The 26,777-nt window shown below is 33.8% G+C and overlaps 1 protein-coding gene and 1 non-coding gene across 13 annotated transcripts in view; both read right to left on the reverse strand.

The window, feature by feature from the left end:
* Positions 1-101: 101 nt before the first annotated feature.
* Positions 102-26,777, reverse strand: part of LOC124179091 (multidrug resistance-associated protein 1) — a 29,014-nt gene continuing 2,338 nt past the window's right edge. For 2 of the 12 annotated variants that reach the window (XM_046563153.1, XM_046563154.1), the window contains 24 exons: positions 22,510-22,636; positions 20,058-20,360; positions 19,491-19,628; positions 19,234-19,347; positions 18,955-19,154; positions 18,770-18,790; positions 18,500-18,685; positions 17,729-18,383; positions 16,339-16,485; positions 15,618-15,702; positions 15,234-15,433; positions 14,479-14,980; positions 14,365-14,373; positions 13,331-13,508; positions 13,030-13,156; positions 12,707-12,914; positions 9,527-9,747; positions 4,815-5,000; positions 3,547-3,727; positions 3,244-3,352; positions 3,044-3,170; positions 2,383-2,905; positions 1,887-2,133; positions 102-1,718 (listed from right to left, as the gene is read on the reverse strand). In XM_046563153.1, coding sequence (XP_046419109.1) covers positions 1,604-1,718; positions 1,887-2,133; positions 2,383-2,905; positions 3,044-3,170; positions 3,244-3,352; positions 3,547-3,727; positions 4,815-5,000; positions 9,527-9,747; positions 12,707-12,914; positions 13,030-13,156; positions 13,331-13,508; positions 14,365-14,373; positions 14,479-14,980; positions 15,234-15,433; positions 15,618-15,702; positions 16,339-16,485; positions 17,729-18,383; positions 18,500-18,685; positions 18,770-18,790; positions 18,955-19,154; positions 19,234-19,347; positions 19,491-19,628; positions 20,058-20,360; positions 22,510-22,554 — 4,827 coding nt within the window. In that variant the 5' untranslated portion in view covers positions 22,555-22,636 and the 3' untranslated portion in view covers positions 102-1,603. Of the gene's footprint in view, positions 1,719-1,886; positions 2,134-2,382; positions 2,906-3,043; positions 3,171-3,243; positions 3,353-3,546; positions 3,728-4,814; positions 5,036-6,425; positions 6,647-8,645; positions 8,867-9,526; positions 9,748-12,706; positions 12,915-13,029; positions 13,157-13,330; positions 13,509-14,364; positions 14,374-14,478; positions 14,981-15,233; positions 15,434-15,617; positions 15,703-16,338; positions 16,486-17,728; positions 18,384-18,499; positions 18,686-18,769; positions 18,791-18,954; positions 19,155-19,233; positions 19,348-19,490; positions 19,629-20,057; positions 20,361-22,509; positions 22,637-22,761; positions 22,781-26,777 lie in introns of those variants that run through there. The other 10 variants (XM_046563155.1, XM_046563157.1, XM_046563156.1 and 7 more) reach the window with 10 other exon arrangements.
* LOC124179272 lies at positions 223-314 on the reverse strand. Its single transcript, XR_006870005.1, has one exon. It is a non-coding gene; the product is annotated as a small nucleolar RNA SNORA17 (small nucleolar RNA).

Genomic DNA, 26,777 nt, shown 5'->3' on the forward strand with positions numbered 1-26,777 from the left:
GCAATTATTGGAGAGAAATGAACAAATATTTCCTATAAAGTGAGCACATATGATGATATGGGATTTCAGTGTAGCACATATCAAGAAAATTCACCAACATATAGAGAAATTTTCAATAATATATTTTGTAAAACATTACTAGTATCCGTAAGTATTTTTTTATTACCTAAGAATCTTTTGTTGGGTCTAAAAATGTTGATAGATAACTGTATTACGCTCGATGGTTTGTGTCTACATATTAAACAGATGATATACATATATTTCACAGTACATACAAGTAGGCACTTTTCTCTCTGCACTTTGTAACATACAATGCGAAAATAATCCACTCTTACGAAAATTCCATCGCCAAGAATCGCATTTCTCTTGTACTCATTTAATAATCTAATAAAATAGAACTGCGTAGTATAGTAATATATTATATTAAGTTTTTTTTAGATGTAATTTTTTTATAATTACACGCATAAGAACTCAAAGTGAGAAAAAAATTCCATTCTATTTATAAGTCGCATGAAACGGCGGCAAGATACTGAAGCATTAAAAATATACTCGTATAAAGAATATTTTCAATGGCCTCTGAAAAATTAAGTATATTCTGTATTTCTACAAAAGCAATGGAACTTTGGAATTAAGATACTTACAAGATTTGTAATACAAGACACGGTACAGACCATATGCATTGCACACGCTTATATTACAAATCTTACTGGTATTACAACATAGGATCGTGTTGTTAATATAACATCCATGTTGAAAAAAAAATCAACTAAATTCTCAAGTAAAAACACTTATATGCTGTATCGCAACAAGTGTGCTATTTTTGACGTGATTGCTGAAATTGACATCGACCAAATACCTTACATTAATTAATTAATATTATACATTATAATTGCTTTTTGTAATATTTTTCATATTTTGTGGTGCGTTCTAAGTACTAGCGTAACTTGCATTGGACATTCTAAAACTGCCCAATACTGGTTACGTAGGTGACTGAGAAGAATAGAAAAGTAATACAAGATTACAAGGCAAATTCCAGAATGGTGAAGTAAACTGTAAAATTAAGTAGATACGCGGAACTTAAGTACGTTACTTGAGTACTTTGAAACTGATTGTTGCGATAGTTTGAACTCGAGTGAGAATAACTTAAGGTGGCTACAATATCGAGGAAAAAATTAAAATAATTAAAAAATATAGTTGTTTGTGAAATATGATTGAACAATAAAAAATAATAACAGGATTATGGAGAAATGTACTGGCTGAAAGAAATATATATGCCGTCAGAGATGATCCTACTACATTACAGGGTGAGATAAGCTCACTCCGGCTGGCAGTATATTAAACAACAGTATAGCATGTTCAAAGTGATTTACAGACATGCAAAAAAAGTAACTCATATCAGAATTATCCAATGAAAATGTCAGAATTCGCGATTACAAATATTAATGTATATTTTAGAAAAAGATCAACTTTTACTGTCACGTTGGTACGAAATATTTGTTCTGCCTTCCGAAACTATTTCTCCAGAGGATATGATAACTCTTTAACGTCAATGAACTGTACAAAGTTGTAAGTAATCAACGAAAAACCTAAACGAAATATAATTTTACGCTGCTAAACCAGCATCCTTGGCCATACTATAGAATGCACTAGTTTTTTGTTGGATTAGCGTTTCCGGGTCGTCAAACTCTGTGATGTAACCTTTATCTAATACGATAACTCTGAAAATAAAAATATGAAATTCAATATGACACAAGAGTACATTATTTTAAACCATGTTGTTTGGTTCAATGCAGAATCTACGCAATGCTAACGCGGGTAATATTGAAAAGATCCTGAATTTGGCAGTGAAAACGTTATCAACAAAATAAAATAAAATATTCTCGTACCTATCTGAATCGAGTATTGTATTCAGCCTGTGTGCAATTGTAAGTACAGTGCAATTTTTAAACTCTTCTCTAATGGTCCGCTGGATAAGATCATCGGTTTCCAGATCAACAGCAGCAGTTGCTTCATCTAATATAAGCACTCGTGTCTTTCTCAACAAAGCTCGAGCCAGGCATATTAATTGCCGTTGACCAACACTCAAATTATCTCCACCTTCTGTCACTTCGTGCAACAAACCGGACGGCAGACCTAAAACAATGATTAATATGTTATTCGTAACAACAGTCGTGTTTCTTGATTGTTGAAAATGTAAAAAATCCTGTAAACAGATGCTTCTGGTAAAAAAAGAAAACGATAGAGCAATTTTTTTCTTACTCTTAGCAATATTAATTATCTTTGGTAAATTAATATTGAAAAATTTTGAACACTATTGAAGTAGATAATCCATTTTATTTTACAAATGTAGTGTAATGATATCAAACCTGATGACAAATATACCTTTAACGAATTCTTTCAAGTGGGCATGTTCTAACGCTTTCCAAACTTGATCATCTGTGTGCTGTTCAAATGGATCTAAGTTCAGCCTCAAGGTACCAGAAAACAATACTGGGTCCTGGGGTATAATCGTTAGTCTCGATCTCAAGGCATGAAGACCCATCTGTGATATATCTAGACCATCAATAAAAATCTTTCCACCAGCAGCCTCGATTATTCTGAACAGCGACAATGTTAGCGATGATTTTCCTGCTCCGGTTCTGCCGACAATGCCAACCTTCTCGCCGCCGTTGACAGTAAAAGTCAAACCTTTGAGCACAAGGTCTAATCCTTCCCTATATCTAACTTTGTAGTCTCTAAATTCAACGCGCCCTTCGCTGGGCCAATCTGCTGGTGGACTACAATTAGGAATCTCCCACGGCGCTTCTTGAGGTGTTTCGCCATACTCCTTTATTCTTTCGACGGCAACAATGTTTGTTTCTACGTCGGATGTCATTCTTACCAGCCAGTTCAAGGTTTGTGTAATCTGATTACGTAACAATGATTACTAGTAGAATTGCATATTTTTGTTAATGCTATTTTACTTGCATTGTGCAAATTTAATATTAAATTCAGAATGTTGGTTGCAGCAATTAAAACCAGTATCTACAGCTGCACTACTTACTTGAAGAGCGTAGCTCAATGAGAATCCTACACCACCTGCAGTCAAATCTTCTTTTGGAAGAACGGAAAATAGAGCAGCAAAAAATATGATCAGGTTTCCCACCATTTCCAATCGTATCGCTAACCACCTGTAACACAAATTTCCACAATAAGTTTCTGGTTTTAATAGTAATATTCAATTTCTTCATTAATCTCACTTACCGATTTGCAATAACACTGGGATAATAGCAGACTTGATTAAAGTCTACTCTGCTTTCAGATTCAGCAATGAATCTGTCTTGCAAACCATAGGCTCTGATTGTTGGAGCACCTGTTATTGAATATGTATCACAGAATGAGGATTTGAATAAGTTTATTCAGATCTGGCGATGATTTTTGTATAAAAATTAGCTCAAGATTTGTCTCTATTTGATTTCACTAAATATAAATAATCACATCACAGATAAATAATGCATGTTACTAAGATTTAGATATAGTAGATGTATTTCAGTTGAATTAACATACCTGTAACAGATTCACCAAAATGGGAGTAAATAGGGGATCTAGAAACAGATTCCAACCGTTTCAACTGTCGCGAAGTTGCAACATAGAAACGCTGAACAAAGTAATAAACAACCCCTATTGGTAGGATTACAACTGCAAAAAGTGGTGTGCTGTAACAAATTGCTACAACAGTGCCAACTGCCTGTAAAGAATTTTATTTTGTTAGCGTATCAGATTTTTCAAGTTATAGTGGCAAATTAATGGAAATCAAACATTTGATAATTGAATTTAGACTTCTATCTGGTTTAGTATACATTAATTGAAGTATATAATTTCAATGGAATAAACGTATGTACATATAACGAAAACATGTAGCAATTAACTAGATCAAAATGAGTAATTCAAATGACCTGGGATCAAAAGGCCTAGACTTAAAATTCAAGAAACCTTTCAATGTATTTGACTGTGAAAAATTTCTAATTTTGTTGCAAATTGTAACAAATTTCGAACTTATTGTTCACAGTAAGCCATGCTATTTCTAAATATTAGTTCCACAGAATAGTTATGCTTTATAGCAATATATATATATATAGAACAAAGCTTATAACGTAAATGGCCCACCAACTGGCACGAAGCACTGAATCCAAAGTGAATTTCAAGCAGAAACAAACACCGCAAAGAAATAAAAATCTTTGGTTATAACAAGATTTTCAATTAATGGTAACTGTCTTCGGACACAACTATACAAATAAGATTTATAACACGAAAAAACAACACAGAAATTACAATTTGAAAAAGCTTCAATCTTGAGACAAAATTTATCTTTTTTGATAGATTATCAAACGCTCATACATACTTTTTATTGACACTACGTCAGGTGGTCAAAGTGGCAATTTGAACATACACAGAAAGCACACACAGAAAAGGAAGAATTGAAAGTATCTACTGAATAATCAAGATTGCTAAAACAAACGGAAAGTTGCATACACAGCGAAAGTAATGAATAATATTGCTTCCAGTTTTATCATTACTTCTTGTAAATAAATACACAGTGTAATGCATTTGCAATTAAGGTTCAACTACATTACAACAATAATGAAAAACAACTGATGAGTTTTATGTAATTGAAGTCCACCGCACGAGTCTGAAGAAAAGAGCAAATCTTCAACGGTCTTGAAAGAACTACAGAAAGTAATAAGAACGAATGCACAGAAGTGGGAATGTCCGGGATTGTCTGGAAAATACGTTCTAATGAACCATCGGCTTTCTCCTGCCTGTACAAGAATTACCTCAAATAGGCAATAGATGCTATCTGAAATTTGTTGGGGGAGTGAAGTATCCAGTACATCCACGTCTTTAGCAAACCTGGAGATAATGCGACCAGTTGGGGTCGTGTCAAAGAAGGTCAATGGAGCACGCATCACTCCGCGCAGCATCACTAGGTGCATCCGACGAGCAGCCAACCAACAACCCAGCTGCGGAGCCAAATCATACAAAAAGCTCGCCAACGCTATAACATCAGACACGGTTAACTATCATTGTAACCGAGCTGGCCAGGACATTAGGTGTCGGGTATTTAGTAGATTGATATGTCTCAGTGATATACTGACAAACAAAAAGTACCACCTTGATCAAAGCTGTATGAAATTATCAACATAGTTAAGCAAATGCTGAATTTTATATGTCAACAGTCGCTTAGCAAATTTCAGTTACGGCAAAGTAGCTATATTTAACACTGTGAATATACTCTGCTGAATGTGTAATCGAAAAAGCAATCTAGCTGAAACAATGAATAAACATATTTCGCTTTCTTATTTTCTACCACATTTCACATTTCACATTGCTTGATGATGATGTGTGTCAGGTAGTATTGGTTTTAATGTGATATATTAGTATGAACAGTTACACGGAAACGAAGTACGCTATCTATTCAGTCAACGGATAGAGATTCACACTCTTTTACCAAGTGTTACAAGTTGAAAACATCCAAAACTTGTTTCAATCATTGTGTTTAATGATTATCCATTCACAACTCGAAAATGTGTACTTCGGACGAACTTAAAACACAATCCAATGAAGGACAGAAATTAAAAAATTCAAAGACATAGAATTAATGAATGGAAGAGCAGGAAGTGATTTCTAATTTTTATAACTGAAGTACATATAATTGAAATAGAAACGCGTTAAATGAATTTTCAAGTAATTCAATCTTTTCAACGAAACTCTTGATAGATTCAAACTGTTGAACGACAATGAGAGCGAAATATAATAAATAAATATCAAACCGAAGGATGAATAGATGTAAAAATCATGTAAAGTTCCAGTAGAACAATCAAAAAAGGTCGCAGTTTCAAACTGCCGAATGATTCACGGGTATTGCATTTATTACAAGCTTTCTCGATATTCAGAGCATACCTTTACGTTCGTCCTAGCTCATCTTGTGTGAAGTTTGCTGTGATATACCCAAGAAATAATAGTGCATTACAGTCACGATATAGTGAAAATAAGATGCAAGCAACGCCGTGCATAAGCTATATATTACAGTAAAAGCATTTGTATAATTGTGTCCTTGATGCAGCGCAGAAAAATCAATATTAAAATGAAAGAAAAATTTTAATCAGTAATGTCATTGGTATCCTATCAACGTATACGCCACATTTTTCACAGAAAATTCATTCACCAGACACAAAAAAGATAGGTACTTGAAAGTCATCGTTTAAATAGGTACCGTTTTGGAAATAACTCAATGTAAATATTTCATTGGAGAATAAGTTCACCACTAGTTTAGCCTGTAGCGTTAGATTCCATTAATTTTTGACAGTAGTGACGGAAATTTCGTGATATAAGTATGTAGGCATGATTATAGAAAACCGATGGCCAGCGGACGAGCATGAGCTTACCCTAAACAGAGATGACAGACACTGTGATAGTGATGGGGGTATTTTGTTGTCCATAACGTCTACATCTGCACTGAAGCGGCTTAGAATACGACCAATTGGTACCGTGTCAAATAGATACATCGGGCCACACAATACATTGTGTAAAGCCGTACGATGCATGGCGGTTGCCGATCGCAGTGCACCAAGGTACAATGCCATGATTCCCAAAATTACACCAAAGGCTGTAACACAATACTAATCCCTGATATTCTATTTCACATAAGATACTCTTTAGAATAAAGTTTTTTTTTTTTCTACTAAAGATACAACTTGTCCTGAAAGATGGTTTGTATAGATTGGAAATTATTATCAAATCCATCACTTGGCACTTAGTATCAGAGCAGGGTACTGCCTAAATAACTTAAAAAAAAAAAAAAACAGAAAAAAATAATTTTATATACAATAAGATGGAGAGTGTGTTGTGTGAAAATCTTACAGATTACTACAGGCAACAAGCGACTGTGAAGTAACTAAACGATAAGTCAATGTACGATGACATCAGGGTATTACTGACGTAAAAATCACTGCGAGGAAAAAGCTAGTTTTGTAGGGGTGACTCACCTATACGAATGTATGCTACAATTTCACAAGGATCACGTTCAATCCAACTATGCAATTAAGTATATGACTTTTGAAGTAATATAATATATTGAGACAAGAATATTCAGCATAAGAGCCTCTGAAAATAATTAAATTTTAACAAATGACACTGCATTCAGTTTCATTTCACTACTACGGCTTTGTATTTAAACCGAAAATCTTCTGTTCTGCAGCAGAATCTTTTCACTTGAAGAAATCTTTATTTTCATAAAAGTTTCGAAAAAGTCGCTGCAGTTTAACAGAACTATTCGGCATCTGTGTTTAATTTTGATTATTTATGGATGATTCTGTTACTCATACTTTCATAAAATTGCATTTTAAAATAGAGTATTTATTTCCTAACAATATCCAGTCAATCTAGATCACTCACACAACAGTCAAGCTAAGTCTTAGTGCCTGGTATAACTGGCACGATATTTATTGGAGAAATTATACAATTTAAACTCTCACAAATGAAAAGTGTAATAGTTCAAAATGTAAGGGATGATTCAGGATTTTTGTGCAAACATAATACTGGCAAGTTTCAAGCATTTTTGTGCTTACATTCACGATTTTGCAGCGGGGTAAATGTGGTAGATTTTCAGTCTCCCAAAGATATATGAATAATTCGGCTTCGGCACTTGTGTTTCTATGACTCACATTGATCGTTTTTACAAGGCTTAATTTCAAGCAACAGTGTCATCAATAAAAGAATTTATACTCCTTTGACGGCAAAATTATGTAATACCTATGCTGTGATGATTAAAATCATGGACAATTATTAATACATTAAAGTATGAACAAATTTTCAATAAAATTTATGCATTTGAATCTTAAAGAGTGACCTTGACCAGATAAGTTTCGACCATATTTTCCTTGAATCACCCTCAAAACCTACATTTCACTATATGCTCAACAACCAACTGAAATATTAATTTTTCTTACCAGACTGAGTTTCGCAAAATTATCTTTCGATAATTTTCTGTGATTACATACGAATTGCCGAGGGCCAGCAGCGAACAATAAAATATAAATATAGATCGTCGTTTGAATTGCATCAAATAACTATCGAAATTTAATACTGATATGACGACTGGACATATAAAGTTTGAATTGTGAAGTGCTCTGATCTAAAAGGAAATATTATCAACTTTGTATCAAGTGATCTCGTATAATGTCAAATTAATAAGTTGCACAGATAACTATTAATGCAGAACATGGGACGATGAAGACACGACACTACAGAGATACATTTATTTGCAGACGCATGTACGGATAACAGACACGACAGTGAACTTTTGAATCTCCTTCTCAAAACAGAATGCGATTTCAATTGAAATAGGACTACACGTACTACAGCTTTTACATGGTCGATCGAAAAAGCTTATATTCAAGTAAAATGTGTAACTGCAAAATAGACATACGAATAAAGTTTGAAAGCGAAACAATAATTTGGAAAAGTTATAACCAATAATGCCTACCAATAGACAAGACTGGGAAACAAAAGCTGGCAAGACTTTGTGTTTCATACACGTACAATGAGAAACAAGACCTGCAACAATTTCATTTAAGTCCCTACCACCAAAAATACTCGTATCATACCGAAAAGAATGTCTGAATCCAACTTCGGAAATTGTTTGGCAAGGTGTTGTCAATGATATCCACATCCTTGCCAAACCGATTCAAGATTCGACCCATTGGAGTTTGATCAAAGAAGGAAAGTGGAGACTTCATAGAATTGCTCAACATAACTTCGTGAAGTGTAATAGACGCTATTATGGAGCCAAGAGCCAGGGAGAACGAGGCAGCAAGTGTGAATATTGCTAAAAGAATTGTTAGTATATAAGGTTATAGAATTGTTATTTTATTTGTATTCGTACAAATAATATGTAACGGAGAATGAGTGGGTAAGTGTCGGGTTAGTTTTAAAAAGCTATTCACAGACAGAGTCTCTGTAATGAATCATGCGACTTCTATTAGAGCGGATAGCGATACTAAGATGCATTCCTTTTTTACCGTACTGTAAAATTTGTGCGTTTGTTTATGGTTTAGTATTTAAAGAATCAAAGTACGTCGTTTCACTGTCTAATATTTCTGCTTCTACTTCGTATTCGAAAGTAAAATAACAATATGTCTAGTCCCCTAAATCTTGCACCGTTGGATAATTGATCGCTGGTATTGTGACTGATAAAACTGTAAATTCTGTCAAATGCATAACGCCATGCTGGTCATTTGAGAGATACTGTGCAAATTAAAGCATATTATGTGTTCATGCTGTCTGACGTATGAATATGCAAACAAGTTATATTGTAATATTGTGAAAATCACATTCATTTGGTGATCTATGTTAGTTACAGAAAGTAACATAGCTATTGGTGGACCGTTCACATAAAATGATTTGAATATTAGTTTTTTTTGACAGTAAAAATAATTTTCTACTTCTTTTTTTTTGTTAGGTGAGATTCGTTGAAAATCTCACGTACCGATGTAAGACATAGTAACCAGCCTCTAATGGTTGGCGGTAAAACATTGTCTACAGTATCAATGTCTTTCCCAAAACGATTTATTATCCTGCCAGATGGTGTAATATCAAAGAATCCAACGGGAGATCGTAGTACACCAAATAGCAATTCCACGTGAAGTAGCTTGCTACTCCGAATGCAGCCAACAGCCATCGTAAGTTGTGAGAGTAGTACAAATGACGCTGAAATTTGGTTCAACGGTATATACATCATTCTAAGTACATTTATGCACAATTCTATATACATATTCTACAGTATTCTTTTCCAGGCTACATACTGCAAGACGATGAATGATAAAGTGCTACAAAATTTATAATAATAATATTAACAATAAACTATTACTATTACTTTACTTTATAAAGTAAGTAAAGTATTATCAGCAATATAAACCCCCAGGTTTTACCAAGACTATTGTTTAAATTAACTTCATCTTTATTTTGTTTGGAAAAAGAAAAAAAAAAAAAAAACATTCAGCTGCCACTGTCTAACATAGGTCCTTTTCAATGGTGATCAATCAATCAATATAGGAGTTGATAAATTATTGGATACGATTCACACCTACCCTACAACTTTTTAAAACATCATGATAATTTCAATAATGATGTTTAAATGAGGACGAAAGATACGAATTAGTCACCAAAAATTAGTCCTCTTCGCAGCACTTTAACGTTAAAAAACTAATTTGAAGAAAGGAATCTTTAATTAAGTAAACTTGTTTAATTTGTGACAAACACTTTGTCAATATCTTCCGAAATGATCAGTTATTGCATGGAAACATTCAATCATAGGCTGTCTGATTATGGTTAGAATAATTCACTTGGTAGCAAAATAAACATTTGTGAAATTCATTTGACTTTCGAAATCATTGCCCATCATTGCAAACAGTTTGATCGTGCTATTGGAAATATGAACTGAACCGATAGTGTTATGAGAAAGAATTGATTTAATTGTGCTACATTTTATGAGGCTAAATCTTCACACGCCTTATCCAAAGATCAAAAGATATTTGACGTGATAGACTTATGTAAGGAAGAATACAATTTCAGAAAATTGCAGGTTGAACACAATTTATGGTACTGAAACAATTTCTACTGAAGTTTCGGAATTAGATTTTGTACGATGAAGAACCATTCGTAAAATATCAACTTAAGCTGGACATGATACTGAGAATACTCGACATATTTATGATTCCACACTATTGTATTCAACCATACACTTTGCATAATCCTTTTTAATTGTTTTTCATGTACATTATATATGATTGTTTGAGATTAAGATTGTATATGATTATGCATGAAGATGATAGGAATGAAACTGAATGTATTTTCGTTTAATGCTTAATAGTTATCGTTAACTAATGAAAGGTATTAAAATTTGCTTTCTAAAATATTACCTCCAAAGCTTTGTAGTAATTTAACAGTGTGAGGCGGGTGCAATGTAAGAGCAATGTGCAAACTAGAGAACCATGTAGTTACATTAGTTTCTAAGCTTCGTTCGATTCACGCATTTTTTGAAAGACAATATAATCTTTACTAAAAAATTAACACTGTAACAAAACATCAACAAATTTTGGAACTCAGAGAAGTTAAATTAATTGTTAAAGAACGCAAAATATTCCAGTTAGAAAATTAGTGGTGTATTTTTCTGACTAAAAAATTATTAGGCTCGGTTTGTTTAAAACTAATACATTAGAATAATATGAATAAAAATCGTATTTCATGCCATCAAACACCAAAATTGAAACAGATATGATTAAAGTTGAGACAAAAATATACTATTTATTCACAATAAAATCAAGAAAATATAGTACATTATCCAACAAGGGAATAATCGAGTTTTATTCCTCTGTTGCACACAGGACTTTATTCCCGACTCAACTCTGGCCGCATTATTCATTTGAGAGTCTCTTTTCCTTTTATGTGTAAGTGTGATCATTTTATTAGTCTGAAAACTAGAATATTATTGAAAATTTATAATAATACATTAAGAAATAGTTCAAATTTGAAACAAAAATTAGAAAATCAGAAAAACTGAATGAAAAACTTACTTGCCAGGAATATTAAACCATGAAAAGTGCTACATTTTTCCCGCAGATGAACGAAAAAAATAAAGAGGGAATAATATGCAACTTTTGTCCCATTTTTCAGGACAAAAAAATTAACATTGTGGTTGAGTCGGCAATGAAAGTTTAATCATCATTCCAATTAGAAAATTCTGATGTGTTGAACGAATATGATTGAAATAAGAAATACTTGACAACGTTAAGTTCGATAAGCAGCTAACTGGACACAGCAAACGACACGTGATCTGTTTTCAAAAAGGTATAAAATACGATCATGCAATGATTAGAGTAAATTAAAAGAGCTTTGAATAATATACAATACCACATTTTCTCTTGTAAAATTATTTCAGTTTTTCAATGTTAGGCACAGAAAACTATCGGATATAGGACGATAACATTCTCACCCAAAATAACTTTCAAACTCTAACAAGAATATTTTGAATAATATTAGAGATGATAGAATGAAACTTCTCCATTTGTCACTAGATATCATTAATAATCTTTTCAATGTACACTTCATCAGTAGTTCAACTGACGAAGATACGTATAGTATCACAAGCACTTGTCCATATATACATAACTCTGAGTGGTAATTCGCATATTCTTACATAATAGAGTACGACAGTCGCATTGATCCAAAATACCATCATGTTAACGGTTAATTCAGGAATATTTGTACGCATGTAGCGAAATAATAACAGCAGTGAATAGAAAAAAAAATATATACGTCCTAGTGTGAGAACAATCGCTCAAGCTATTCAATAATTCCGTTATTTAACGCAAAAACATCGCTATCAGCATTAAAATTAGGATATAGATAATGGGGAAAACAAAAATTGTAATGAATTTTATGATAGAAAAAGTGGGTAATGATCCTGAAAAATTGTGAATTTAATTAGTTTGAATGATATGCAGTTTGTGATCAGATGTTAAATGACTTCTGTAACGTATGTGGCAATGATCTGGTTGCAGCGGAGCTGCAATCCTAACACGTCGATCAGGCCTGTGTGTATGTGCATGTAAATTTCATTACAATATACTTATTGATAACGTAATTTTCCAAGTTTCAATATGCTTACCTTGCCCAAGACCAAGTCCTCCATACACTCCGAGGTACATGTCTCTCTTTGCAGTGTCTGAAACTGTCGTGTTATCATCTGACCATTTACTGAGCCATGCATTGGAGCCAATACTGAATATTTGGAACACAGCATTCATTACAATCGTGGAAACGGTTAAAAACCAGCCTATAGAGCGAAGATAGTGAGAATACACTTTCCATTTGACCTGAAATAGGAAATACCAGAATAAGCATGAGACATGTTTAATTTGCAATAAGTCTTACATCCGAATAATTTATTCTTCCCTGTGAACAATGGGGCTGCAATTTGATGCTACTTACGCTTCCGGTTTCAGTTTTTTCAACCTCGATAAGTTTTTCTCCAACCTTAACTGGTAATGCATCTTTTTCCTTGACACTATTTCTATGAAGCAAACTAACAGAGTTGTGACTATCTATTGAATATTGTCTGTAACAAATTAACATGGAATTCAAATATGGGACAGTTGACTGCGCTAGGATTCTTGTCTGCCTTATAATTTTTCAATCATCTGTCACAAAAACGTTTATCGCAACATACAGTTAAGATTATGAACTTCAAGTCAATGATCTCAAGTTAAATTCACGTAAAACGTACTCGTACCTTTTAAGTGAACCGTTAAGTGATCGTTTTTCATTCACAGATCCAGAATCACTGTGACTTTCAGATACCCTGGATCTAGCTCTTGATAACTTTTGCTGCAAATCATCCGTGCCAATCGTTGATTCAAGCTGTTGTTTTAGTTCATCAAGGTCTGCTTCTGATACTGCATCAGCCTCCACTGATTCATATTATAAAATGGATAAGTTGGAAAAAAGAGTATATTTGTGTTTATACTAGGTGAACAACTAATTAGTATTTACAAACAGCCATGTAACAAATGAAAATACAAATATGATATTTTGAAGCAGGCCTTTCGCACTCACGGCACAGGTTAACTTGCAGTGGAGAGTGCGAGATACGCAGGGAATCCCCGGTGAAAATACAACTTTTGGGCCACGCGCACACTGCTATCGCCAACACGTGAGCTAGTTTTCTTTCGCACCATTTAACCGCTACGCTTAGCTCATGTAAAAGTTGTGTGTGTGCTGGCGTTAGCGATGCGCACATGGCTTGGAGATTGCCCTTTCACCAGATGTTCCACATAACGTGAGGTGTTACGTGGCTCGAAAAGTTTACCACAAGATATCCTCAGTGTATTTTTAAGGCCATGCATATTGTATAATTAATTGGTGTTGAGAAAGAATCAAGTTTAACAATTATCAATCAAGTTATAAAAATGCGATAATAATCATTCGAATATCTGGTTATTTACATTACTGAACCAATGTGAATATCAACGAATCAGCAAAATCATTGGTACAATGCAACAGACATTATATATTTGCATCCTGAGATTGGTTGTTGGTGATGATCTGTTATAATTTATAAAACGATTCAAAAGCCATACAAAAATAAGTAAGTAGAGTTCAACATTCTCAATATTTAAAAATAAAATCTCAATCCTATATATGTATAGATTTTCATTGCTATAGGTTTAAGCAGAAAATAGTAATTTTTGAAGCTCCTAGGGTTAGATACTGAAATGACAAAATGAAGTAAGAATAAGAGTTGTCACCATCTTATTTTTGACTTACAATTTCCGACTTGGCCCCATGAAAAATAGAACCATTCAATATCAGTACACGAGAGTAATATTTTGTTGTCAGAAAAAACTGAATTTTTTAATTCATGAATATATTAATGTATACCTTCTTGCAGATGTTGTACCAGAAACTCAGCAAAGGCACCCTTCTTTTCCAACAATTGCTTGTACGTGCCACGTTCAGTTACTTCGCCATTTTTAATAACAATAATGTCATCCACTTCTGGCAAATAAGTAATTCCGTGTGTAACTAAGACTCTTGTCTTTTTCTTTAGCATTCCACTAGGGCCAATGACATTATCAAAAATATGTTTGCCAACGTGAGAATCCACCGCACTTAAAGGATCATCCATGAAATATATGTCTGCGTTACTGTAAACAGCTCTAGCCAAAGATACTCTTTGTTTTTGCCCACCAGACAAGTTGATACCTTTTTCACCAATTTCGGTCTTATCTCCCGCCGGCAACATTTCAAGGTCTGGTTTTAGAGCGCATGCTTCAATGACACGGTTGTAAAGACTTTTATCGAGAGATTTGCCAAATAGAATGTTGTCTTGCAATGTTGCATTTTGAATCCAGGCTTGCTGTGACACGTAGGCGATCGAACCCTATTTGATGATTAAATGGCATTTAAAATAAGTATTTCTATAACCATACACAATTTTGATCCAGCGGTATGGGACTTTCATATTACAAGCAAAATATATTGTAGCGGACTGGGCGTTACAGAATAGACTTTGATGAGAATAAAATGCAGTACAAATTGTCACGTCAGGATCCTCCAAAACTGCATACAATGTCCAGAATTACGAATAAGATTTTGCATTCATACGTTATAATTTTGTCTTTCGACTGCCTTACCTTCGTATTCACTCTGCCACCCAACCGATCCATTTCACCAAGCAGTGCTGATACCAGAGAGCTTTTTCCTGAACCTACCGAGCCGACAAAAGCTACAAGGTGTCCTTGCTGAACATGCAAATTAATATTTCGCAGCGTTGGCTTATCAGATTCATCAACACACCATGTGAAAGTTCCATTTTCAATAACCAAGGGATGCACTGAAAGTTATTATAAAATCATTTCATTATCGACTATTTGACGGAAGATTAATAACAAAACTAATTTCTTCCAAATATTCTATGTTTATGCATTGCTAATCTCTGATGAATAAGATAGATTGCTAATCTCTACTATTAAATAGTACAAGTTATTTTCGGTAATTGCTCTTAGAATCTAACTCACGTTCAGATGGGTCATGTTGCACATTGTTGGGATCCAATTCTTCTGAATTCATGAATTTGTTAATACGCTTCACAGATACTGATGTCTAAGTAAACCAAATATTTCATTATAGGCGATGCTCATATCCCAGGGACATTCAATAGAAATCAAATCATACGACAAGTTCTCAGGGGAGTAAATGAATATTATATAGACTTATTTTCATAAAAAAGACACGAAATTTGTAATATCATTTCAACTGAATACTTGTCGTTTATTGAAAAGTGATATCTTTTTAGACTCAATACTTTCATTCATTATTAGTTATGACAATATGTTGCATCTATAGCCTTCAAATATTTCGGAAGATAGAAGTGTATTACAGAGATGAAAACCTCTACATTGTTATTTATTTACAAATTATATGATTGATAACTTAATATTAATACATTTTATATTGTGAACTACGCGCAATGGTTTAGTGCACATTTCAAATTTGAAGTGAAAGTATGAATCTAGATACCTCGGCTAGTTTAGCGTTCATCAATAAGTTTGAAGCATCTCAGGATGAAACAGATCGAATGCTATGAAAGACTGTGGATAGTTTTAGCTTCATTTCAAAGAACAATAAGGTAAATACTGAAAGTTTTAATTGAGGTACTTGGATCGCAGTTGTCATCAAAGAGATATTGTATGTATTCCATGAAAATTCATGTGTGGTATTGTTCACGATATAACTTACTTGGACCATATTGCTGATCATCATGGGTAACATGGAGAGCGGAAATCTCAGGATATTGAATAAACTGAGAGAAACAAAGGCCTTCGTACTGTCCAAAACGTTTTCTTCATTGGAAAGTACAAATGTGGCGAACGATACCAGAGAGACCTAGATGAATTCCATCATGCAGCATAGAATAAAGAAATGACTGTGCTAATAGTATAAAGATAGAAGGAGTGTAGTACTTGGAAATTCATCCAGTTACATAAAGCCTTTGGGGTGTTTGCACCTACATCAATAAGATTTTATCAAGCTGTCATGAATTTTAATTAAAAAGAAGCTTATACAGGTTGGTCATAAAAGCAAAGGTTCGAAAGTCCCAAGTATTATTGTTCATTTTCAAGCCAAATTAAAAGTATTCATCGACAAAGTTGAATACTTTAAATTGTCCAGCAGTCGCGATACTTAAATAATTTAATCCAGGCATGTTTTACATTATCAGGACTGCTTTTATTATTGATGATCCAAAGTCTAAGCACGGAAGATCAATGAGAAGAAGGTTTTTTTCTTTAAATTTATAACATGTAAATTCGTTGATACTTCAACATTTGACGGTATTCCAATTTCTAAAAAAATTGATGTAAGATTGAAGGATCGATGTAATTGGAGATTGGTGATCAGTAGGAAAGAAAGAAATCAAAGCACTAATAGCAGACATCCAGCATCTTGAACATTGTATCTTGTGTCTGGTATCACCTGCACACTGAAAATGATGAGCTGCGGGAACATAACCATCGGCGTTTGGATGATGTTAAACAGAGTGAGCGATACAAAAACCAACGTAGCATCCAGAGTATGTGTTTCATCGATGAGTACGTACGTAGCTAAGGATGTGAGGCATACCTATACACACTTCAATTTTTGAATATCTCGTAAATCCCATTTTGTCGGTATGAAGAGACGGAAATCAAATTTTTGAACTATGGATCACATGTTTTACGAATGCAATTAAAATTCATGTGAAGTTAAGAAAATTATCCCAAATTCAGCAACAGTATCACCCATCCTCAAAGTGGAATAAATGTGAGATGAATCACTATTTTGGATGCTTACTGTAAGGATGCCTTTTGCATCCATCACTACTAAAATTTTTCATAATTATCAATTCGCGAAATGATGGTGTTCAGTGCCTTGATTACTCATTGTATTTCCTAAAGATCATTGTGTATTGCAAAATGACCAATATCGGATAAAACAAAAAGATTTCATAAATTAGAAAGTATTTAATATAATCTTGGGGTATTATTTGTGGCGTAAAATCAATCACAATTGTTATTAAGGTTTCACAGTAATGAAAACTGAATTCAACATGAAGTAGGTATGTCAAGGGCGAAATATATAACTGACTTACCAAAAAAGGGGCACAGGACCAGATGAAGCTTGTACCGGCATTGAGGTAAGCAGCTTCCTTCAAAACCTGTATCTCTTTGTTCCTAATCTTCAATATTTGCTGTTCAAAAGATGGTTCCCAGGCATATAGCTTTAGAACTTTAATGCCATTCAATACCTCGTTCATTAATTTAACTCTTTCATCTTTGCACTTCATTTGCCTGATTTGTAGCGTTTTTACTTTATTAGCAATCAGTGCATTGACTGGGATTAAGATAATCATAACAGCAAGACCAGCCAGCACGGATGCTCCAAGGGTATCCCATAAGAAATACAAAGCGAGCATAATCTGCAATGGTGCTGACCAAATCATGTTTATGTACGCAGTTAGGTCCATGAATCTTTGAGCATCGACGGACATTAGATTTACGATTTCGCCAACAGTTGACTCTTTACGCGCAGCATTTGACATTCTCAAAGCTTTACGATAAATAGCTGCAATCAGTGCTGTGCGAATCCGTAACCCAACTAAGAACATTCGATTGAAGTATTGAGACAAGACCAGTGTTTGAACAGTTGCCGTTAAGAAAAGTAGGACAGCATAAAAGTATCCCTTCCACAAAGGTTCGCCAAAATTGCCACTAGAGTCCTTGGTTTCAACAAAAGCAATGAGAAATCTAGAAAAGAAGATTGAAATTTTTATATGAAATGCCGCAGCATTGATTACACAGAAAAATGAGCAGTGTGAGTGTAAAGCAGTGACATATTTTTTGATATTCAAGTTTATATATACTTCAATATTTGTGGACTGGCGAATGTTAAAATATCCTGAGACAGTTTCAGTAGTGAGCCAAATAAAAATGTTGGTCCGAACGCCTTACAGAGAGCTGGCAAGATCGAGGCTATTTTTTTTCGTCTCGCACTATTGAAGTCTACTTGACCTGAGGATTTTCTGAATGATGCCTTTGTACCTTGTGCACTGTAAAAAGTAAACTGGTTAATTACATATTACAAAACATCTATGGATTGTAAGACAGCGAGTTCTCAATATTATTATCCTTACCCAAAATATGTCCAAAACAGCCTTGATAGCAATAATATAAACAATACAATATATTCGAAAAATTACACGTGAAAAATAATCAAATATGAAGATTTTGTATTATATTAAGTATAACATATAAATTCCCTGCGCCTGATGATGAAGAAGAAATGGACGGAATTTCAAAACCTTAGAAATACACGTACTTATCCGTTTTTCTTAAAGTTTCCATCCAATATTTATCAAACTTTGGTACAATTTCTGCAGCTGTATCTTCAGGATTCATTGCCCAGAGATCATCTGTTTCAAGAGGTTTTTTAAAACCTTTCCATGCCATAGGATCAAACCAAGTGAACAGGATTTTCGATGGAAATGATGAATTTGTTTCGGGACATGGTCGTTCCACCTATAAATAATTAATGTCAGATAACTCTTGTTTGGTACTTTCATGTTTTACGTAGAGGTAGATTACGTCATATACTCACCGGTTTATATTCAGAAAACCTTGGTTCGCCATCAACGAAAAAGTGTAGCAAGAACAGGACCAGAACCACTGGATAATAGATCATGTAAGAGACATATGAGTATGTTACCTCGGTCTGAAAAATTTTAATTCATTCATGCTGGGGTGCATTTTCATATCCTCGGCACATGCTGTATACAACGAATATTTTCAAACAAAAAAGAAAATATGAAAAACTCTAAAGTTTGAATTAGAATTATTACTTATGACAGAACTTACCGATTGATTATGTCCACGTATTATACTTCTGTACTGGACGGCCCCGCACAAAGCAAGTAAGAACCAGAACAGGAAAAGTAATCCAGATGTCCGCATTCCATATTTCCTATTGTATAAAAGTAGCACTAACGCCATAGCCTGGTGCATAGAAATCGAATATAAATGGTAGAATAAAGGTTAAAAATATGACATGCTACGTTAGGGTCTTTCTTTCCAAAATAAGGGGTAACAGACATAAAGTCAGTTTTTGTAATACACTTTGCCGATAAACAGTACAAACTACTGCAAAGTTATGCTTTTAGTTTTAGAAGATGTATATAATGTTCAAGGACATGCTCGATCAAAATGTATGTCATACGATTTTTATATTTATCATTGTCAGCTGCAAGTAATATTTCAGCATTGAAATTCCAAACCTTGTTATAAAGCACGAATGATTTCACACAGAGTGTAATTTCATTCTCCCATATCCATTATTTATATATTCATATACGTCCCAGTTATTACCAATCTACCATTAGAACGATAGTGATACGCGTTTGTTTTATTATAAACAAAGATACTTACAAAACTGATGAGCTTGATAAGCGGGGTGCAATAATCCACGCTGTAAACTGTTTCACCATTGGCCTGAGAATAGATTGCATAGCCAAGATCAGCTATCGAAAGTATGACTAACAGAGAAGTTAGTAATAGTTTAGATATAAGTATCCATGTAAACGGTATGTTCCTTCTTTTGCTACTTAAGATGTAGTAAGTTTCCATTGAACAAAATGTCCAGAGAAATACACAAGGCGTCCATACTAATACTGTTTTTTGAAAGCATTCTGTGAGATCTGGATTGTCTGTGTACCACGTCACGTTTAGATCCTGAAATAAATATTACGCATCATTGTATTTGTCTCACATTCTGAATTGAATGAATTGAAGAAAGAATAAATTAACAAAACATCGCTCTAATGAGCCAAGAGATTCCCATGCATGGGTAGCATAGAAAATGAAGGCTTATTCATATGCTACCAGATCAAATTTGTAAGAGTACACGAAGCCACAATTTTCAAAATTAGCTTATGGTAGATACAGGCAGTGTAACAAACTAGTAGAGTTAAATAAGAGAAAGAATGTAAGAAATACATAAAGAGACGTTTCAGGACGAATGATGTACAAAGTACATGTCATTCCTGTATAACTTATAGATCAAAAAGTGGAGTGTTGTGGGTTTGATAGCATAAAATTCCAAGCGATCCATACGTCGTGATAATTTTTTTCACTATCGGAGTTAGACTGCAGGTGATAAAACATTTGGAAACTGTTGGAGTGTCAGAGAGAAAACTAGAGACTGCAAATTATTGAAACACTAAATTAGTAACATCAGCATTATGAAACATTGTCAAAAAAAATACTATTTTGCAATTTAAAAAACATGAAAACGTCGTGCTTCATCATGATCTACTGAATTTGAGACAGTTCTAACGTTACCCTGCAAAATAACAATATTTCCTAAACATGCATCGTTACAATACCATTACTAATTTCAGCTTCATGAATTGTTAAATTTGAAAGGGTACGAAAAAAAAAATAAAATAAAATAAAAGAAAACCGGTAAGCACTACACTGTGGATGGATATGTAGAGATAGATGTGAAGAAGCAAAAAAATAAATAAAAGAAATTACTAAAATAGTAAAATTTAAATAGATATTAGACTGGGCCAAAAAAAACGAAGAATTTTTTTTTTTAATGGTACTGTAAAAACATTGTTCATGACGACAAATAAAAATTATCCTGAAAGTTTGAGCCTTTAATATTAATATTAAGGGGTGTATCGTTACAGCTATTGATTTTTTAACAGTTACCGCATTTTTTTACCCAAAATCCGTCAATTATCAATCTGAAAAATTTTATCAATCCATACTTTTGAAGGAAATTAAATTTCCTACAAAAAAGCTCTCTTACTAAATTGACGTAGATCGAGCCGTTTCCTTGTAATCGTGCGTTAAGCATTGATTTGTTTTTTCAAATTTTTCTTTGAATTTTTGATTTTTGTAATTACCAGAAAAATAAATATTTTCATAGATCAAACCATTATTTTTGTGGGAAATTTGATGCTCTACAAAAAAGGTCTCAACATTTTTCATGAAATTCACTCCTTTAAAAGTTATTCGACATTGAATCCCAATCAATGGAAAGCGTTAAGAAGCAATCTGTGCGATCTTCGGTCAAAAAAAGCTATAGTTTCGGAGTTTCAGCAGATCGCGATGCTTTATGAACCAAGGCCTTCAAATGAAGTCATAATATATAATAAATGTAACAAGTAATAGATTATATCGGCCGTTTAACGAATCTAGTTTTGCTCTTCCTATTTTGAAACACCATGCGGTATCTTCACAAGCGACTAGTTTTTGTACTTTTAATTAAATCACTTTTATTACGGTGAATTCTTAAATAAATAACATGAATAGTCAATGAAATCAGAGTACAAATTACGATTTAACACAATTTCAAATGATATAACGTCTAATTTGACTTTAACGTTCTGTATTTCGGTCATACAAGACACGACCTTTGACAAGTGCTAATATTCAATGAAACAAAAGACACAGAACGTCTAAGATCTAAATTAATGAATATAAATTAAATCAGTGTAAATATTTATAGATTAGAAGCAAAAAAAAAATTAAACCAAAAAAAAAGAGTACTTTGCCACTTGCCGCAACTAGAGATAGCCAGAAAGGAAGATTAAAAAGACAATGAGTGGATCATATAATGATATGGATAGAAGAGTGGATGTGTAAGTACAATGTATGTAAGTGGATGCATAAGTGAGGTTAAAGGACCCGTTTAGAAAGTCCATAATCTCAAATTTGTTGAATAACATACTGGGCTGTGTACGGATGGCGCGTTATGATGTAATCTTACTAGTAATAACCGGTGTCCGTTAGCCGAAAAACACATTGAGAAAGTGTTTCGATAAAAACGCTGTAAATATACGAAATGTTGTATTCCATTTAAAGTACTTACCCAAAACGCAGAGCCACAAAAGTTGTCCATCGAATGGTTTGACATGATGCCACATTTACTCCTAAGCCAGACGTTAACGGCGAAATTTACGTCGTTGTAACCTTACCATTCGTCCCTCTCGTCTATTCTGCAAAGCACAAAAACATTAACGTTTTAATTAACGAACTTGATCCTACACACCACAATGCGGGCTATCGTCATTGCTGATTGCACATGTCATACACAAGGGGGACGGGGACTACCGTTGCTAACCAATTCGATAGGAGAAAGTGTGCTTGGCGTTCCGCGAATAACGCTGACAATAGAGATGGCGTACTCACTTCGCATCTGCACACTTAAGGGTGCGTTCCAATATTGACTCCAGTCACTCCCAGTGCTTTCAACAATCTCTTATCTTTTTTGCTCTGTCTCTGTGCTAGGGAGTTTTTAGCGCTGCCGGTTATTTTCGGAACACACCCTAGGCTTTGCCCAACGAATCGTCGCGGCAAGTGGTTTTCAAATTTTGGCCGATTTCTTTTTACGTGAATTTTCTAACACAAGTCGACACTAAGTGATTTTATCGGTCGGATCTAACGGAATAAGCGGGTTAATGAAACCCCCTTTATTAAATTCCCGGTCAACGTTCTGTTTACGTAAAATTCACCTTCGCGAGTTCACTGTATTCAAATACTTACATTTTCTGTTGGGCCGACCGAGATGCCTGATTACAAGTACACGATACTAGCGGCACGTTGCGGCTCCATTCGCGAATATTTTCAAATATTTCTCGTGGGAAAACTATTGGACAATATAACCATATACTCTCGGAACTTTTTTGTAGACCTCATCGAGACCTTGAAAACTCCTAAACAGAAAATTCCTCTATCTGTAGAGTTTGGTCAGCATTCGCATCATCGTGTTCAGACTCGGCTTACAAATATCGTTATATCTACAAATCTATTGATCTGCTCGAAGCGAAATATAGCCTAAAACCTGATCGGACGTTGTAGCTATTCGTAGAAAAAAAAACAATCAAAATCAATTCGGTAGTTCTGGAGTTATAAGCTAATATACGGACGGACGGACAAGTCGAGAGACGTTGAGTTCTATCGTACATATTACAGAGAAAAAGAGAAGAGAAGAGAAGAAGAAGAAAAGAGATTAATAATTGATACTTGATGTATACAAACGGCTCGTATATTCAAATAAAACTACTTCATATCATCTCACTTTGTGCTGATTACAATCCGCTCTCCCCTCCACTCTTCCTATTCCTATCAGTGAACAAGCGAATGTTAAAGTTCTTTCGATTATACTTTAGGAGTCGTATATTTCTAAAATTACGGAAGACTTATAATTCTTATTCGAAAACAATTAATTGCGTTGTCGATAGACCTAATAGATAAAGAAATCCTTATAATTGCATTATCAACATGTCACTGCAATCGTTGCAGGCAATTCTTGATTAATTTCAAAATAAAAAAAACTTTTTACACAATACAATAATCGGCGACTATTGTCTGCAAAATTACGTACGTGTAATTTAAAAAACAAAGATCCCCTGACTGTCGAATTTATCAAAATAATCAAATACAATCCCGGATACTGAAAAATAAGTAATAACAGTCATAGTTTCTTTCTCTGTCATAATAAAGAACTGTAGTTGATTTGTAGCTGTATCTGCTTCATACATAACATTACAGAAAGGTGATATCGAATACTCTGCGATACTGCGAAATTAAATCAAATAGGTCAATACTCAATAATATACATAATATGTGTGTAGTTGTTTATACCTTAGAATAAGTGTTCCAGGGGCGTGTTATTTTCTCGTCGTTTGTATTAAATCACATTTAAAAATAACCGAGTTATTCATTTACATATGCGGTTTACAGATATCATGGCCGTCGTCTTCGGTAAGACTGGGGGAAAATTTTTGTAACGTGTTACAGTTTAATTGCCGAACTTAGCGCAGGTATAAACTCTAACTGATCATTACTAAAAACGTACAACAGTTGATTATCCCGGAACGCAGGTCTTCCCTGGTGAAAATGATTTCTAAGATTTTCTACGAATTTTTGAGGAAATTGAGACATTTCGTAAAATTCTGTACAAAAAATTGTTCTCGTACAAAATTGTAAATATATATAGTTTCGAATAAAAAGTTGTAGATTTTCATGAAAGTTTGTATTTTTTCAGTAAAAAACTTACAAGATACAACAATTTTTTACGAAAATGAACAATTATTTACAAAAAACTATATGCATGTTTACAATTTTGTACAAAACAATACCAAATATTCCAATTTCTGTAAAAATCGGAAAATTTGAAGAAAAAAACAAAAAAAAAAGAAAAACCAACAACAATACGATAAACTAATTTCTTTTCGCCTGTCAAGTAAATACCGGCAACACACGAGTTCTCATACAATAATAGAGAAGACGCTTCCCATTTCAAGACAATCATTAATTTAGACCGCGTTCATTGCTATGCGGCCCTCGGGACAACAATTGTCAATTTAACCCGCAAATTGACTCTGAATGAAATGTTGCACACGCAAAGTGAACACAAGGAATCAACTGTGTGCACGTATAATACAGTGACGCAACCACGTGTTCATCAGTGTCGATTCCACTTGACAGTGGACACGTGGTACTACATACGTACTGCTATTGCTATGAATACGAGTTCGCGTAATAATTCTGATACATTTCTTTGTTTTTTTTAACGTTAACTGTCATCAGATTCGAAAATTATTGCATCATATACATATAACACTTACGCGGCCAGTCCGTTGAACTAGAAAAGTCGTTGAATGTTTCGAGAATATACATACTTTTACACACAGTTTATAGATATACTGTTTTTGTAATTCTCTGGTAGAGTAAAAACAGAGTTTTCCTTAGGACAATTTACGCTGAAAAATACACTCTTTTATATTAAAAATAAAAAAAATAAAAAAATAAATAATACTGAATGATGGCAAAAAAAAACTGTTTTACTATTACTGTTAACTGGTTTCCTATTATTCTAACTTTTTTTTTATAAATCACGCCCTAGTTTTAACTCGTTTTCTAGATATGCGATATTTTGTCTAATATCTCAAATCTTGTATGTGTAATTCCGCTGATAAAAACACACACACTTGAAAATGATTAAAATTAAATTCAAATGATTTAGAGGATATGTGATGGTTGTTTGTTACAGCAGAACCAATCCATGTATAATTACACATCACAATATGACTTCATTCCGGTTACACTGAGAATGATATTTTTCCGAATAACATTAAAAATATAGAAGTAAAGTTTACGACCGCTGCATAGATGCAGAGTATGAAGAATGATTCACAGTTTTTTACATTATGTATAGTCCGTCCAATTGCTGGAACTGTGACACAACAATTACTAACCATGGTAACGAAGTAGGAAAAATTGTATACCTGAAAGCGTGAAAAAACACTTGTTCTACAATGCTTGAAAAATAATAAGACCGTTGGAATTACATGCAATCATAGAGTACACACGATATTACCCACAGTATAAATACTGTAAGGTATTATATTCCGTTATCAAGTGTGAAAAAATACGTGGAGGTATGTACAGTATATGTAGCATAACGCGATATGGTTCCACAATATTTTATCAGAAAAAATGCATAAACATTGTATATATGTACAGCAGCTTGGCTGATGACAAGAGATAAGATTAATCCGCATTTTGCTTGTCATGCTCAACGCGTATTGCCTCATATATGATGTTGAGTTACATGCAAGGAAATGTTTGACCGTTATTTCATACACTGAGAGAAATTTTTAATTCCGGTTACCGCTCAGTCTTTAGCTATTTTCATTTTTTACCACAATCGAAAAATATAGTTCTAGGTACAAAATGAAAATTAGTTTTCCAGCTGTTACCAGAAAGTCTAGTATCCGTTACTGTTCTTTCTCATTACGATCACTGTTACTATATTTTCTTGCAACTGTTGCAAAAATTTAATGCTTGTGCAGCAATAAATTTATGTTAAGTCCTTATTTAACTAAAAAAATAGAGTATAAATAAACGAATAAACTGAGTTTGCGTTACAAGTACCAAAAAAGGATCGGTAATAGTGCAAAATGGTTCGGCGTACCTCGTTTTTCGTATTTCCATCAATATTCAAACAGTTTTTTTTAACCATACCTGTTTACCGAATTTTTCTAGTAACTAAATCTAATCACGAGGACTAGGGTTTGCATATTTCGAAAATATGCTAGCTAGTGTGAATACTAGTTCGAACACATTCCTTGT

This window comes from Neodiprion fabricii, chromosome 3 (genome assembly GCF_021155785.1).
Source record: "Neodiprion fabricii isolate iyNeoFabr1 chromosome 3, iyNeoFabr1.1, whole genome shotgun sequence".
NCBI classification, from domain to species: Eukaryota; Metazoa; Arthropoda; class Insecta; order Hymenoptera; family Diprionidae; genus Neodiprion; species Neodiprion fabricii.